The sequence below is a fragment of the Macrobrachium rosenbergii genome, chromosome 13 (assembly GCF_040412425.1).
Source record: "Macrobrachium rosenbergii isolate ZJJX-2024 chromosome 13, ASM4041242v1, whole genome shotgun sequence".
Classification (NCBI taxonomy): domain Eukaryota; kingdom Metazoa; phylum Arthropoda; class Malacostraca; order Decapoda; family Palaemonidae; genus Macrobrachium; species Macrobrachium rosenbergii.
The window spans coordinates 48,980,601-48,995,937 of NC_089753.1; the positions used below are offsets into that span (position 1 = coordinate 48,980,601).

The 15,337-nt window shown below is 36.2% G+C and overlaps 1 protein-coding gene across 4 annotated transcripts in view; it reads right to left on the minus strand.

Annotated features, from left to right (window-relative positions):
* The window catches only part of Usp32 (Ubiquitin specific protease 32), a 186,135-nt gene that overhangs the window by 48,736 nt on the left and 122,062 nt on the right, over positions 1–15,337 (minus strand). For all 4 annotated transcript variants that reach the window (XM_067115460.1, XM_067115461.1, XM_067115459.1 and 1 more), the window contains 4 exons: positions 14,881–15,054; positions 13,848–14,022; positions 13,208–13,359; positions 12,651–12,834 (listed from right to left, as the gene is read on the minus strand). In XM_067115460.1, the coding sequence (XP_066971561.1) occupies positions 12,651–12,834; positions 13,208–13,359; positions 13,848–14,022; positions 14,881–15,054 (685 nt within the window). The remainder of the gene's footprint in view (positions 1–12,650; positions 12,835–13,207; positions 13,360–13,847; positions 14,023–14,880; positions 15,055–15,337) is intronic.

Below are 15,337 nucleotides of genomic sequence, written 5' to 3' on the forward strand. Positions count from 1 at the left end.
AATTGCGATTTTTTACTATTACGGTCGAGTTAAAGTTGACCAAAGGTTGAAATTTTGGCAGTTATCGTGATTTATGTAAAAATATTTCAAAACTGATAAAAGCTACAACCATGAGCTATTTTCTGTTGTATTCTACATGAAATTGCACACATTTTCATATATAAAAAGTTTATGTAACGACTAATGTAAAACGATGCAAACATTACGACAACATGACGAAAGAATTTCTGAGATGTTGGCCGAGTTTGTTTATGCAGACAAAAGGAAAAGTTTTTTTTTCAGAAATTCACCATAAATCGAAATATTGTGCTAGAGACTTCCAGTTTGTTGCAAAATGAAGGTACATGATTGAATATTACTAGAATGTAAGAGTTTTAGCTTATAATTGCGTTTTTTTACCATTTCGGTCGAGTTAAAGTTGACCAAAGCTTGAAATTTTGGCAGTTATCGTGATTTATATGAAAATATTTCAAAACTGATAAAAGCTACAACCATGAGTTATTTTCTGTTGTATTCTACATGAAATTCCGCACATTTCCATATATAAAACTTTATGTAACGACTAATATAAAACAGTGCAAACATTACGACAACGTGACGAAAGAATTTCTGGCGCGGACGTAAGGAAAAAGTTTTTTTCAAAAATTCACCATAAATCGAAATATTGTGCTAGAGACTTCCAATTGGTTGCAAAATGAAGGTAAATGATTGAATATTACTAGGACGTAAGAGTTTTAGCTTAAAATTGCGTTTTTTGACCATTTCGGTCGAGTCAAAGTTGACCGAAGGTTGAAATTTTGGCAGTTATCGTGGTTTTATATGAAAATATTTCCAAACTGATAAAAGCTACAACCATGGGTTGTATTTTGCTGTATTGTACAACAAATTGCGCACATTTTCATATATAAAACTTTATGTAACGGCTAATATAGAACAGTGCAAAAATTACGACAAAATGACGAAAGAATTTATGAAATTTTCGGCTGAGTTACCGCCCGTGCATAAGAAAAAAGTTTTTTCAAAATTCACCATAAATCGAAATATTGTGCTAGAGACTTCCAATTTGTTGCAAAATGAAGGTACATGATTGAATATTACTAGAATGTAAGAGTTTTAGCTTACAATTGCGTTTTTTCAACCATTTCGGTCGAGTCAAAGTTGACCGAAGGTTGAAATTTTTGTAGTCGGCGTGCGATGCGTCCACTCGGCACGCAACAGACAATTTTAGTCGACGTATGATACGCCCAATAGGCGTTTAAGGGTTAATACTCAAAATGAGTTAGCCCATCCATACTCAAAACCTGTTATAAATCATCATATGATGATGCCCGTACATTCAGGGTTAACCCTCTAACGCTGAGCCTCTGTTTACAAAAGTGTCTGTCGTATGCCGCGGGCGTTAGAGTTGAAGTGGAAAAAAGTTTTTCAAAAAATCACAGCACTCTTAGTTTTTAAGATTAAGAGTTCATTTTTGGCTCCTTTTTGTCATTGCCTGAAGTTTAGTATGCAACCATCAGAAATGAAAAAAATATCATTATCATATATAAATATTGAAATATATGACAGCGCAAAGAAAAATTTCATATATAATTGTATACAAATAGTGCTGTGAGCAAAACGGTTAAAGCTAACAAGTTACTTTTTTTTCTTTGTATTGTACACTAAATTGCAATGATTTTGGTATATAACAAATTGTAAAACAATCAAAGCAACACAGAAAATATTATCACAAAATGATGCATGAATTAATTTAACGAGCGGACGTAAAAAAAAGTTCTTTTAAAAAATTCACCATAAATCGAAATATTGTGCTAGAGACTTCCTGTTTGTTGCAAAATGAAGGTAATTGATTGAATATTACTAGACTGTAAGTGTTTCAGCTTACAATTGCAGTTTTCGACCATTTTGGTCGAGTTAAAGTTGACCGAAAGTAGAATTTGTTCTATTTATCGTGATTTATATGAAAATATTTCAAAACTAAAAAAGCTACAACCATGAGTTATTTTTTGTTGTATTCTACATGAAATTGCGCACATTTTCATATATAAAACTTTATGTAACGACCAATATAAAATGGTGCAAACATTACAACAAAGTGACGAAAGAATTTCTGAGATGTTCGGCAGAGTTACGCATGAATGTAAGGAAAAAGTATTTTTCAAAAATTCACCATAAATCGAAATATTGTGCTAGAGACTTCCAGTTTGTTGGAAAATGAAGGTACATGATTGAATATTACTAGGTTGTAAGAGTTTTAGCTTACAATTGCGTTTTTCGATCATTTCAGTCGAGTTAAAGTTGACCGAAGGTTGAAATTTTGGGACTTATCATGATTTATATGAAAATTTTTCAAAACTGATAAAAAATACAACCATGAGTTATTTTCTGTTGTATTCTACATGAAATTGTGCATATTTTCATATATAAAACTTTATGTAACGACTAATATAAAACGGTGCGAACATTACGACAAAGTAACGAAAAGAATTTCGAGATGTTCGGCGAGTTACACAGCAGCATGACGTAAGAGGAAAAAATTTTTTTCAAAAATTCACCATAAATCGAAATAATGTGCTAGAGACTTCCAGTATGTTGCAAAATGAATGTACATGATTGAATATTATTAGAATGTAAGAGTTTTAGCTTACAATTGCGTTTTTCGACCATTTCGGTCGAGTTAAAGTTGACCGAAGCTTGAAATTTTGGCACTTATCATGATTTATATGGAAATATTTCAAAACTGATAGAAGCTACAACCATGAGTTATTTTCTGTTGTATTCTGCATGAAATTGCGCACATTTCCATATATAAAACTTTATGTAACGACTAATATAAACGGTGCAAACATTACGACAAAATGATGAAAGAATTTCTGAAATTTTGGCCGAGTTACAGCGGATGTAAGGAAAAAGTTTTTCAAAATTCACCATAAATCGAAATACTGTGCTAGAGACTTCCAATTTGTTGCAAAATTAAGGTAAATGATTGAATAATACTAGAATGTAAGAGTTTTAGCTTACAATTGCGTTTTTCGACCATTTCGGTCGAGTCAAAGTTGACCGAAGGTTGAACTTTTTGTAGTCGACGCATTTATCACGTCCACTCTGCACCCAACAGACAATTTTAGTCGATGTATGATACGTCCAGTCGGCGTTTAAGGGTTAAGGTAGCTGTGTTTTATGTAACGACTACTGTACTGGTTAAACCCATACCCTTAGAGGTGAATTAAATTATTTGGATTAGACAATAACCTAGATTAGGTAAGTGATAGCCTAACTATAAGGTTACACATTAGTAAGTATATATATAGTAGACCACACAGCCAAGGACTAGATATACACAACAACCTGTGTTAGACGAAAATGGTAGCTTAACTATAATATTACATATTATTAAGTTTCTGTTTTATATAGTCTATACAATTAAGAGTGATCTAAAATAATCTGGACTAGGCAATATCCTATACTAGGCTAAGAGGGAACAACTTTGGAAATATATCCTAATATTGCCCTAAGTGGTAGTTTAGTCCAAATAGCCCAGGGTTAGAAATAAACAGTATCCTAGGCTTAATAAAATGATAACCTACTCTTTAAGACTTGATAGCCTATCTGTAAGACTACATATTAGTGGAGTTCGTATGTAGCCTATATCCTTAAAGGTGATATAAACCTAGAGCAGGCAGTAGCCTAACCAGATTAAGTAAGAACCCCTTTTTAAGGGAATATCCTACTATTAGCCTACAACAGCAGTGGCCAAATATCAGATAAAAGGGTAGTCTCGGCCACATAAAATAGAAAACTAGATTATAAGAGGGTTCTTTTCTGTGTAGTTTATATCCTTAAGTTTTAAATAAACCTAGAACAGGCAGGGGCCCAGAATAGGTTAAGCAAGAACCCTCTAAAATTATACTAGAAGCATTAACCTAAGCCCTATAAAGCAGTAGCTTGGGTTAGTTAAACAAATTATTTCATAGCAGTTAGTCTGCATGGCAAGACAAGTAGAATTAAAATTTCACATAGCCATTACAAAAGGACTAACAGTGTATAAGGAATACAGCCATATATGGGTGTCAAGTCTAACCTAAACCTTACAGCGTTTAGTTATTTAATAAAATGTATGACAACTACACACTTGTAATCAAGTTAACCTGTACGATGGCATATATTAACTATATGAGGAACTACAGAAGTGTCCCTCATTAAAAACAATTAATACTAGCTAGTTTCTAATAACATCAAACAATTAATACTAGCTAGTTTCTAATAACATCAAACAAGTTCTAATAACAACTTGTTATAAATCACTATAGGGGCCGCCATTATGCAGGACCCTCAGCTCGAGTGTTACGTAGCAAATTGCTCGGTTCGCTTTTCGACAGCAGGCATGGCCCATATCACCTGCCATGAGCACAGTTCTTGTAAAAAACAAGGAAAATTTGCTTGATCGCTAGATATGTGCAAAATTTGTAGTATGCTACTGGCAGCAAGTTTTACGGACAAAACAGCTCAATTTAAACTGTCTTGATGGGTCCTAGGGTTCCGTAGGAGTGAAGAAGGGGGAGATTATATCTTTCCGGCAAACCCTGGCAACGAATATTTAACCCTTTCTCAGAACAAGATCTATGTTTGGTTCAAAAACCAGTAACATCAGTCCCTTGTACCTCCCAGGTTTACTCCGCAGAGGAAGTAGAGGAGTCTTCACATGGGGGTAACATTCTTACAAAGGAATATGAAGTGGACACTGCCACTGAAATGACATTGCTGAACCCAGAATGATCAGGAACACAAATTTCAATTAACAGGATCCTTCCCCCAAAGTGATACTAGGATCCACCTAACCCCAACTGAAATGACTACATTTTCAGTGGGGTATAGTAACTCACCCAGGACTTCTGCTCCTTGGGTAACAGGCAGTTACAGTTCAGTTGTTGATGCTCAGTCAGGTTATGCAAGTTCCCCCAAAAGGGACACACAGTTTGCGGCATTTGATCAATTCCAAAAGGAAATTATGAGTAACATCAAAGATGTCCTTGCCATAGCTATGGCAATATATAATGGACATAATACATGATTCCGAACAAGAAACTAAGCAAATGAAGTCAGTCATGTGCACCCCAAAGTGTAAAAGTACTGCATCCTGTAACTGAAAAGTGAGAGTGGGTTCAAATTCTTCCCAAACCAGCTCTAACGTTAGAATTCCAACTAGTAACAACAAAATGGCCAGCTTGGACTACAAAACTTCAGATCAAAATGCAATGGCTCTAATACTCACCCCTGATAATACTGATGATCCTTGGCAAGACGCCTCAATGTGCATTTTCTCTCCCGACGGTATCTAATTAATGAGAGAAAAAACCATGACTGAAGTTGTACATGTAGAGTTTAGGACAGGGCAACATTCCCTAATACAGAATGATGCCTGGTACCACCTTCACCAGACATGGAGAAACCCCTAAAATAAACGGTTCTTACGAGTCTAAAGCATTTAAAGCTATAGAAGACATCCTTTACCAAGTCCACGGAAAATGGATCTCTACTTCCATTCTGAATAAAACCCTAATTGCTCACCAAGTAGCCCTAGCCTTCTGTCCCTCCACTTTCAAAATAACCATATGAAGGCAGATTTCCGGAAATTTGTAGTAGTAACTAGAAAACGAGAGTCTATGGCAGAATTAAAGCCATTTGCTACAGTCATCCCAGTTTTGAAAAATTCCACCAAGGAATAGGAAATGCTTCAACTCCCTTTTGAAAGGAAAAAGCTCCCTTTAGATATAGCTACTCAGTAGTTTGGGACCCTAACAGAAGAATCTCAGTGGGGACAGCCTCGTCAGAATTTCATGCTAGGCTCCGCCTCCTTAGTATTATAACCTCTATCACCTTGCTAGAAGTTGCCACCAAAAGGCTTCCAGAAGATTCCAGGACAATTTTTGGTGTTGTGGCCAAAAGTCTTATGAGAACCCTATGGGAAGCACTCTATGGCTTTCTAGAATGGCGCATAAAAGCGCGAATGGAAACATTGGAGGGCTCCAACAAATCACTCCCTAATGTGACTGCATTATTACATTCTAACTCCTTCTGTAAGGACCTGTTTGAGGAGTCTGTTGTGGCTCAACTTAGTGAGCAAGCCTGCCAACAGAACTGTACAGTGTACAGTATGCTCTTCTGGGGAATGGGGAATTCAGGAAACAAAAAACCCAAATTTTTCCTTACCCAACCCTAAAAAGGCTCGCTTTGATCAAAAACTCATATAAACCTTCAGTCACCCTCAAATGTTTTCCTCAAAAACAGGTAGGTGGTCAGAAGGAACAATTCCCTTAAAAGGAACAACAACAACAACAGCAAGGGCATCCTTTTCACAAGGTCCAAAAAGCTTCTTATAAAGGAAAATGAAAAGCAACACCTGGAATGTCTATCAAGGGTAATGGCAGAGGAAGAGGCAGATACCAATAGGAATTGTATGGTCGGGGATCAGCTTCGATGACACCACAGGCCATGGAAGTCTTCCCTTTGGGGACACAGCATTATTTTCAATGGACTGGGGTGGAAATGGTCTCATCTGCCTCCTCCTTTAAAGCAGTTCTTTCAAAAACCAGACCCCTCTTTGGAAGATTACATGCAGAAGGCCCTGATCCTCAACCTATCAACATTGAATAAACACATTGTTTGCCAAGTTTCAGATGATTACCGTTGCCCAAGTACGTTCAATCATTCCAAAAGGGACTTGGACAACTTCTACAGATCTGAAAGATGCATATTGGCACGTCACGATCGCCATTCCCTTACACCCCTTCCTAGGTTTCTGGATATGTACAGTTTCAAAGTCATGCCTTTTGGACTAAACATTGCCCCAAGAATTTTTGCAAAATTAGCAACGGTAGTTGTTCGAGAACTCTGACAAGAAGGAATACAACTAATAGTCTACCTAGACAACTGGTTAATCTGGGGGCCTACAAGAAAAGAGTGCTTGAAAAACTTATGAGCAGTGGCCAACAGACTCCGGTCAAAAGGTTTTATAATAAACTGGAAAAAATCACGTCTCACGCCCAGCAGACGTTTTCAGTGGCTGGGACTGTGATGGGATACTCTTCATGGTCTGTTGTCTTTCCCCATCAATACTCAAAACAGAATACGGAAAAACCTCAAAACGTTCCTTGCACAGTCCAGAATTTCCAGACATCAATTAGAACGTATGATGGGCCTGCTGCTGTTCACATCAGTAATAGATCCAATACTCAGATTGCAACTAAAAATGTGAACAAATTCTGGCTATTGCATGCAAGAAAAAAGATACGAGACCGACCTCATCAAAAGAATTAACAAGCTGGGGAAATACTTCGGCCTTGGACCTGTAAGGAATCTCTGGCGAAACAGGTCACCCTGACTCCTCCATCTGTACGAGTGATGATACAAACAGATGCCTCATTGGCAAGTTAGGGAGGACACTGGGAGGATTGTCAGGTGGCAGGGAGGTGGTCAGCTACTCTAAGGAACTGTCATATCAGTTTCCTGGAGTTGATGGTTGTCTTTTTGTCTCTTGAAAAACTCAAACCTCCAGAAGAGAGAGAAACTTTGTTGGTTCTGGACAACATGACTGCAATATTATGCATCAAGAGGTTGGGATCACATTCACTTCCTCTCAATGTGATAATGCTAGCCACCCTTCGGATGGAGCAAGCAAGGAAGTGGCACTTGTCTGCAATTCACCTCACAGGGTCTCTCAACGTAATAGCAGACTTTCTTATCGAGGAAAACAACAGCCTCAACAGAGAGGATGTTGGACAACCACTCTTTGCAAACAATAACCAACATGCTTCCACAATAGGAAGTGGACCTGTTTGCCACATACAAGAATCACAAACTCCCAGTATCGTGTCTCAATTTGGACAGTTGAGCAACAGCAAGAGATGCCTTCCTACAAGACTGGAAAAATGGAGGACGATATACCTCTTTCCTTCATTGTCCCAGATTTTGAAGGTTCTGATCAAACTTCTGACCTTCAAATAGGCCAAACAGGCACTGGTTCCCATTACTTCAACAGTGGGCAAACAGATCAATTCCACTACCGTCCACTGCTCTATCCCAGACAGGAGGAGGGAAAGTCATCTACGCATCCTCCTTTCTGAGCTGAGACCTTCAAGTGTGGATTTTTTAAATATCTACTGTAAAAATGACTCACCCAATACTGGTAGGTATCTAGTGCAAAAATTATGGACATCATCCACCCAAAAATACCAGTCCATATGGAAGATAAGGTTAGATTACATCCATACAGGGAGCCCAGTTTAGATTTCTATGAAAACGCTGTTAAATTTTCTTATATACCTTTTTGAAGACAAATGCCTTGCGGTTACAACAATCATGGCATACAAGGCAGCTTTAACGGAACCCTTGCTTTATGGATTCAAGATTGACTCTAATATAGAAATTGTCACTTCCCTTATGCGGTGCTTTGCACTACAAAGACCCACTCCCGAAAGGCTTCCAATTACTTGGTCCCTGAACAAGGCTTAGACGCCTATTCTATCAACCCCTCAATTCAATGGACCCAATAAAACCAAATCTCACACACTGCAAAAGGCGATCTTCTTGATTGCATTAGCATCAGGGGCTCGTATTAGTGAACTGGGCTCTCTTAGACAGGGACAATGAATCACGCAGACAGCTGACCATCAATTATTAGTGTCCCCTGGCCCATCATTCCTGGCCAAGAATGAAAATCCTTTATGAAGGAAATCTCTTATTCTGATAAGAAAACTCAATTTAGCAGACAAAACATTATGCCCGGTTCAAGCACTTAAGGTTTGCCTAGATGTCATGGCAGACATCCCAGAGGGCCTATTTTCCTACACCCTAGCACAAATAAACCACTCTCTCTACAAGGGCATGACATTAGGAGAGTAAGTACGTCGTTGGCCTTCTTCAGAAATGTCTCTTTCATAGTCTTCGAATGTACAGGGTGGTAATCAGAGACAGTATTCTTGAAACATTACTGCTACAAGCTTGAACAAATTAGACTACACTGTGTATCAGCAGGTGGTATGCTTAGTCGTGCCCCATTGGCACTACAGCAGAAAACCAGGGGTCTTCCTAACAGGTGGATATGCTGACTATCGCTGGGAAGGTGTGACAATACTGCAACCATACCCAGCATGCTTAGGTAAGTCACTATCAAGCTTCAACCTAAAATCATAAATTCATGTTTAGTTGCTTGTTCTTTGTGACCAAAACCTGAGGGATATTTAAAATAAAGAATGGGGCTTGAAACTTGAGGCTTGAGAGCTTAAGCCTTTCGTCACTTGTCAATTTCTTTATAAAGCTCGAGGATGAAACAAGCATCTACACTATCGAAAAACAGGTTCTGACATAGGAAAAACCTATTGTTTGGTAGTCGGTGTTGAGTCCTCAAAACCCTCCCAATTCCCTGATGAAAAGGCATGTTTTTTAAAAAAACTATAAAGTATGAAGTTATAAAGTGGTAAAGTGAAAATACATGAACAATAAAATGAAAGAAAGTGGTGTCAGAACTTAGCCAAGTAGTAGGGTAAGTCAGCAACTAGGCTATTTGTAAGTGGAATTGGGTAAGTCAGCAACTAGGCTATTTGTAAGTGGAATTAGCTTGCAAGACTATGTTTACATTGGGGCTTCATTTTTCATGAGTGCATTCTATATTTCGGGATTTTCTGTGGTCCGGCAGTGGCCTGGTCCCAAGGTTCCTGGATTCAAGAGGTTAGACTGTATGTAATTTTTATTATAAAGTGACTAAAACCTTCAAGTTAGTGCTACCGTCAGGTTCAGTGCTACCAACTAGTTAACCCTTTAACGCCGAAGCCCTATTTACAAAAACGTCTCCCGTATGCCGGCAGCGTTCGGTGAGTTAGCGCTGAAGCGGAAAAAAAGTTTTTTTAAAAAATCACAGCATGCTTAGTTTTTAAGATTAAGAGTTCATTTTGGCTCCTTTTTTTGTCATTGCCTGAAGTTTAGTATGCAACCATCAGAAATGGAAAAAATATCATTATCATATATAAATATTGGAATATATGACAGAAAAAAAAAAAACTTGTATATAATTGTATACAAATCACGCTTTGTAAGCAAAACGGTTAAAGCTAATGAGTTAATTTTTTTAGTTGTATTGTACACTAAATTGCGATGATTTTGGTATATAACAAATTTTAAAACGATCAAAGCAACACAGAGAAAATATTATCACAAAATGATGCATGAATTAAGCGTGCGGACGTAAAAAATGTTTTTTAAAAATTTACCATAAATCGAAATATTGTGCTAGAGACTTCCCGTTTGTTGAAAAATGAAGCTAATTGATTGAATATTACTAGACTGTAAGTGTTTTAGCTTACAATTGCAGTTTTCGACCATTTCGGTCGAGTTAAAGTTCACCGAAAGTCGAATTTTTTCTATTTATCGTGATTTATATGGAAACATTTCAAAACTGATAAAAGCTACAACCATGAGTTATTTTTTGTTGTATTCTACATGAAATTGCACACATTTTCATATATAAACCTTTATGTAACGACTAATTTAAAGTGGTGCAAATATTACGACAACGAGACGAAAAGAATTTCTGAGATGTTGGCAGAGTTACGCTCAGACGTAAGGAAAATGTTTTTTTAAAAATTCACCATAAATCGAAATATTGTGCTAGAGACTTCCAATTTATTGCAAAATGAAGTTAAACGATTGAATATTACTAGAATGTAAGAGTTTTAGCTTACAATTGCGTTTTTACCATTTTGGTCAAGTTAAAGTTGACGGAAGGTTGAAATTTTGGCAGTTATCGTGATTTATGTAAAAATATTTCAAAACTGATAAAAGCTACAACCATGAGCTATTTTCTGTTGTATTCTAAATGAAATTGCGCACATTTTCATATATAAAAGTTTATGTAACGACTAATGTAAAACGATGCAAACATTACAACATGATGAAAGAATTTCTGAGATGTTCGGCCGAGTTACGGCGCAGAGCGTAAGGAAAAATTTTTTTCAGAAATTCACCATAAATCGAAATATTGTGCTAGAGACTTCCAGTTTGTTGCAAAATGAAGGTACATGATTGAATATTACTATAATGTAAGAGTTTTAGCTTATAATTGCGTTTTTACCATTTCGGTCGAGTTAAAGTTGACCAAAGCTTGAAATTTTGGCAGTTATCGTGATTTATATGAAAATATTTCAAAACTGATAGAAGCTACAACCATGAGTTATTTTCTGTTGTATTCTACATGAAATTCCGCACATTTCCATATATAAAACTTAATGTAACGACTAATTTAAAACAGTGCAAACATTACGACAACGTGACGAAAGAATTTCTGGTGCGGACGTAAGGAAAAAGTTTTATTAAAAAATTCACCATAAATCGAAATATTGTGCTAGAGACTTCCAATTGGTTGCAAAATGAAGGTAAATGATTGAATATTACTAGATCGTAAGAGTTTTAGCTTAAAATTGCGTTTTTTGACCATTTCGGTCGAGTCAAAGTTGACCGAAAGTTGAAATTTTGGCAGTTATCGTGGTTTATATGAAAATATTTCCAAACCGATAAAAGCTACAACCATGGGTTGTATTTTGCTGTATTGTACATGAAATTGCACACATTTTCATATATAAAACTTTATGTAACGGCTAATACAGAACAGTGCAAAAATTACGACAAAATGACGAAAGAATTTATGAAATTTTCGGCTGAATTACGCCGTGCGTAAGAAAAAGTTTTTTTCAAAAAATTCACCATAAATCGAAATATTGTGCTAGAGACTTCCAATTTGTTGCAAAATGAAGGTACATGATTGAATATTACTAGAATGTAAGAGTTTTAGCTTACAATTGCATTTTTCGACCATTTCGGTTGAGTCAAAGTTGACCGAAGGTTGAAATTTTTGTAGTCGGCGTGCACGTACGTCCACTCGGCACCCAACAGACAATTTTAGTCGACGTATGATACGTCCAATAGGCGTTTAAGGGTTAATCTAATTTCAGTACCATTCTGGTGCTGAGATGAATCTTGTATTTCAACTGAAACTACTACAAACAATGAAACACCCCATGACAAGTACCCTTCAACAAGACCATAAAGGTAGACATGTCTTAAATCAACCCTAACACCCATAGTCATCAGAATTTTCAATTTTCATCATAAACAATTAGGGCCAGGATGTTGCAGTGTGTATGATGTTATACACACAGACATACATACTTATTCACATGCTTTCTAAAGTAACAAAACAAAGCTGATACTAGTTATATCATACATAGCATTTATATCTGATTTTATTAATAAAATACAGACACCACCCTACTTACAAACGAGTTACGTTCCAGACGGCCGTTTGTACGTTGAACTGTTTGTAAGCTGGTTACTGCACTCTTCATGTCTATTTAAGTACAGAATGATATCAAATCAATACAGTACTGTACATTTTTTAATCCTAAAACACAATACACAGTACATACAGTACTGTATGTACAGAATAGGCGTGCAAAAAGATTTGAACTTACAGGTGGCAAAGGGGAGCGCTCTGAACACAATTTTAATTTGCGATCCCGTTTGTTTGCATCTCTGAATGCTTGTAAGTTGAATGTTCGTAAGGAGGGTGGTGTCTGAGGTGACAAAATGCATCATCTCACCAGTTAAGCAAGGAGAGCTGTGGTGGGTAGAACGCTGAATATGAGTGAAGACATGGCGATCTCTAGCACTACGGCTTGCTGCTCGAACCTCACTGGTGTGAGACGACGAGGGCGAGGGAAGCTCGTAACCAAACAGCACCGTGCCGGACACGGATCTTACCCTCCCCTCATCCATATGTATACACTGGAAAAAATATTCTTTTAGCTCTAATGAAAATGTTAACATTTCAAAATGGCCTAGTTCATAATTAAGTCTTGTCTGATCTAAAAATAATACATCCATAACTACTTAGAAAATAATAAAAGACTACGTATACAAAATTCAACCGTTCTTACAATCAACTCATAAAAACAGGTCCTATGGTATCTTCTAGACCTATCAAACATCTGTACTACAACTTGTGGCTTATTTAATATTCAAACATATCAACAACAATGAACACATTATAAAACTTTAGTTTAAACAGCATTTAAAATGAAATTTTCAATGAAATGCACCAAAAAAGAATATAAAATGTATATGTAACATTTTTGGTAAATGAAAAAGGAGTAGCCACCTTTATCTGAGCATTTGAAAGTTCACTGAGCATTATTTGGTGTGGTGGTATGCCTGTGAGAACAAATAACTGTTGCTTCACATCCAGGTATCGACCTTCGCTGTTTAACCTCAGCCCATATTTCACAGGAACACTTCCATCGAGTTTGATGACTGAAATGACAAAATACACATGCATTCTAGAAACAGTAACATCTTTTAAATATTTGCTGTCTTTATGCCAGTTTATGATTTGCCAACTTGTCCTCACGAATAGGACAAAAACTAGTCACAATTACCAAGTACTTTTGTGTTAAACATCCTTATTTAACAAGTGAAGCTTGAGTTAGAAGAATTTGGTAAATATAAGAGGGAAAATATCTATAAAATGCTTAACAATCCAAGCAGTATTTAAAAGTTGAAATATAAATGGATCACCAACTACAAAGAATACAACCAACTCTAGCATCAAGAGCATACTCTGATTAGCAAAGAAATCCCAACTCATGACATTACAGCATTATACAAAACGTATTTGTAAAAAAGTTCCAAAACAATTAAAACATTCCAAATGGGTAGATAGTGGCTTTTTATTATCATAAAATTTCCACAACAAAATAAAAATTATATAAAAAAACACCACAAATTATATGGCTGCTCACCTATGACTTCTAGGTACACAAAACTTTCCATGGGTAACTGTAGCGTTAAGTAGGTGAAAGGATCAAACCGTACACTTTCATTGGCACACACTTTACAAGTAACTTTACTCTTCAGCTGTCCATGAAAGAGATCTACAATGATGGATTTGTTCCGCAGAATGTGATTCTCCCAAGCCTGAAATGAGGTAGATATTAGCAAAGCAGCTTTTGAGTTTTTTACAACTTGTGGAGAAAATTTTAAATCTAAGTATTTAGAGTACATTCATATTAACAGATAGCAAATACACAATTTATATTTTCCCTACAACTTATGAAGAAAATCTTAAATATAAGTATATAAACTCAAGTTAAGGTGACAGTAAATATATAATTAACAGAGAAAAAATTGGCTTAAAAAGTAACAACTGATGTCAGTGAAACTTAATGAGCAAATGAAAATCAGAAGCAAGGCTAACTAATTATTGTCCACCAGATGAGACCCATAAGGAGTCAAAAGTACAGTATTAAGATTAATTTACAATAAAAGTGATATTATTATAATTAAACAGATTAACCATGAATTGCTCAAATATCCTTTTTCTTTGTAAAGACATCAGATCTTATTACCCATGGAGGAAAGTTAATTTAATGATAAAAAACCAACAATTGAATAAATATAAAACGTAACAAAAACTGCATCAAGTATCTACAATTACGTATGACACAATTCATAAGCTTAGCAAAGAATAAACTTAGAATGTTCACAACCCATCTTTAGATTACACATGAAAAAGTTCTCTCCAGTTTTCTTTGTTCTGTGCCCTTTCTTCCTGAAATCCTACCAGATCATCCAACAAGATAAACAAAAACCAAACCAACTCATTTCCAGATACACACACTGGTCAATTAACACTGGTTGAAATGCAAGAAGAGAAAATTCTCACAGTTCAAATGACGAAGCAAAGGCAATCAATACTGGATTATGGTAGGTTGAATTCAACACGTACAACTATTACAGTTTATTACAATTGTATAGCTTGACTCGAATACTCACCTCCTGTGCAACCAAAGTATCTGGTCGCCCTTCAGAGTCCTTGAGTTCAATGTATGGCTTATTGTGAACTCTGTTTAGATCTTCGTGCAGACCATCTAATAAAAATGCAAGAAGTTCTTGGGAATCATGCTGCTGGAAACCCGTGAAATTACCACTGTATTTCCCTATTGTCCACTGTTGAAAAAGACATCACTATTCAGTATCCAGTGACAGGCTAACATAAAATTCAGTAACAAAATAATAAATCAATACTGTAATAACTGAGATCAATGGACATCAAATATTTCATACTATGTACTGTACATCAAGTATTTTATAAAATACATGAAAAACTACTAAGAATTTGTCATTGCACAGTTGAATTTTGACAAATCCATTTTCTGTGTACAGACCAGAGCCAGAGGTTAATCTTGTATTAATCAGTGTTATTAGATACAACTACACTTTCAATATCTGG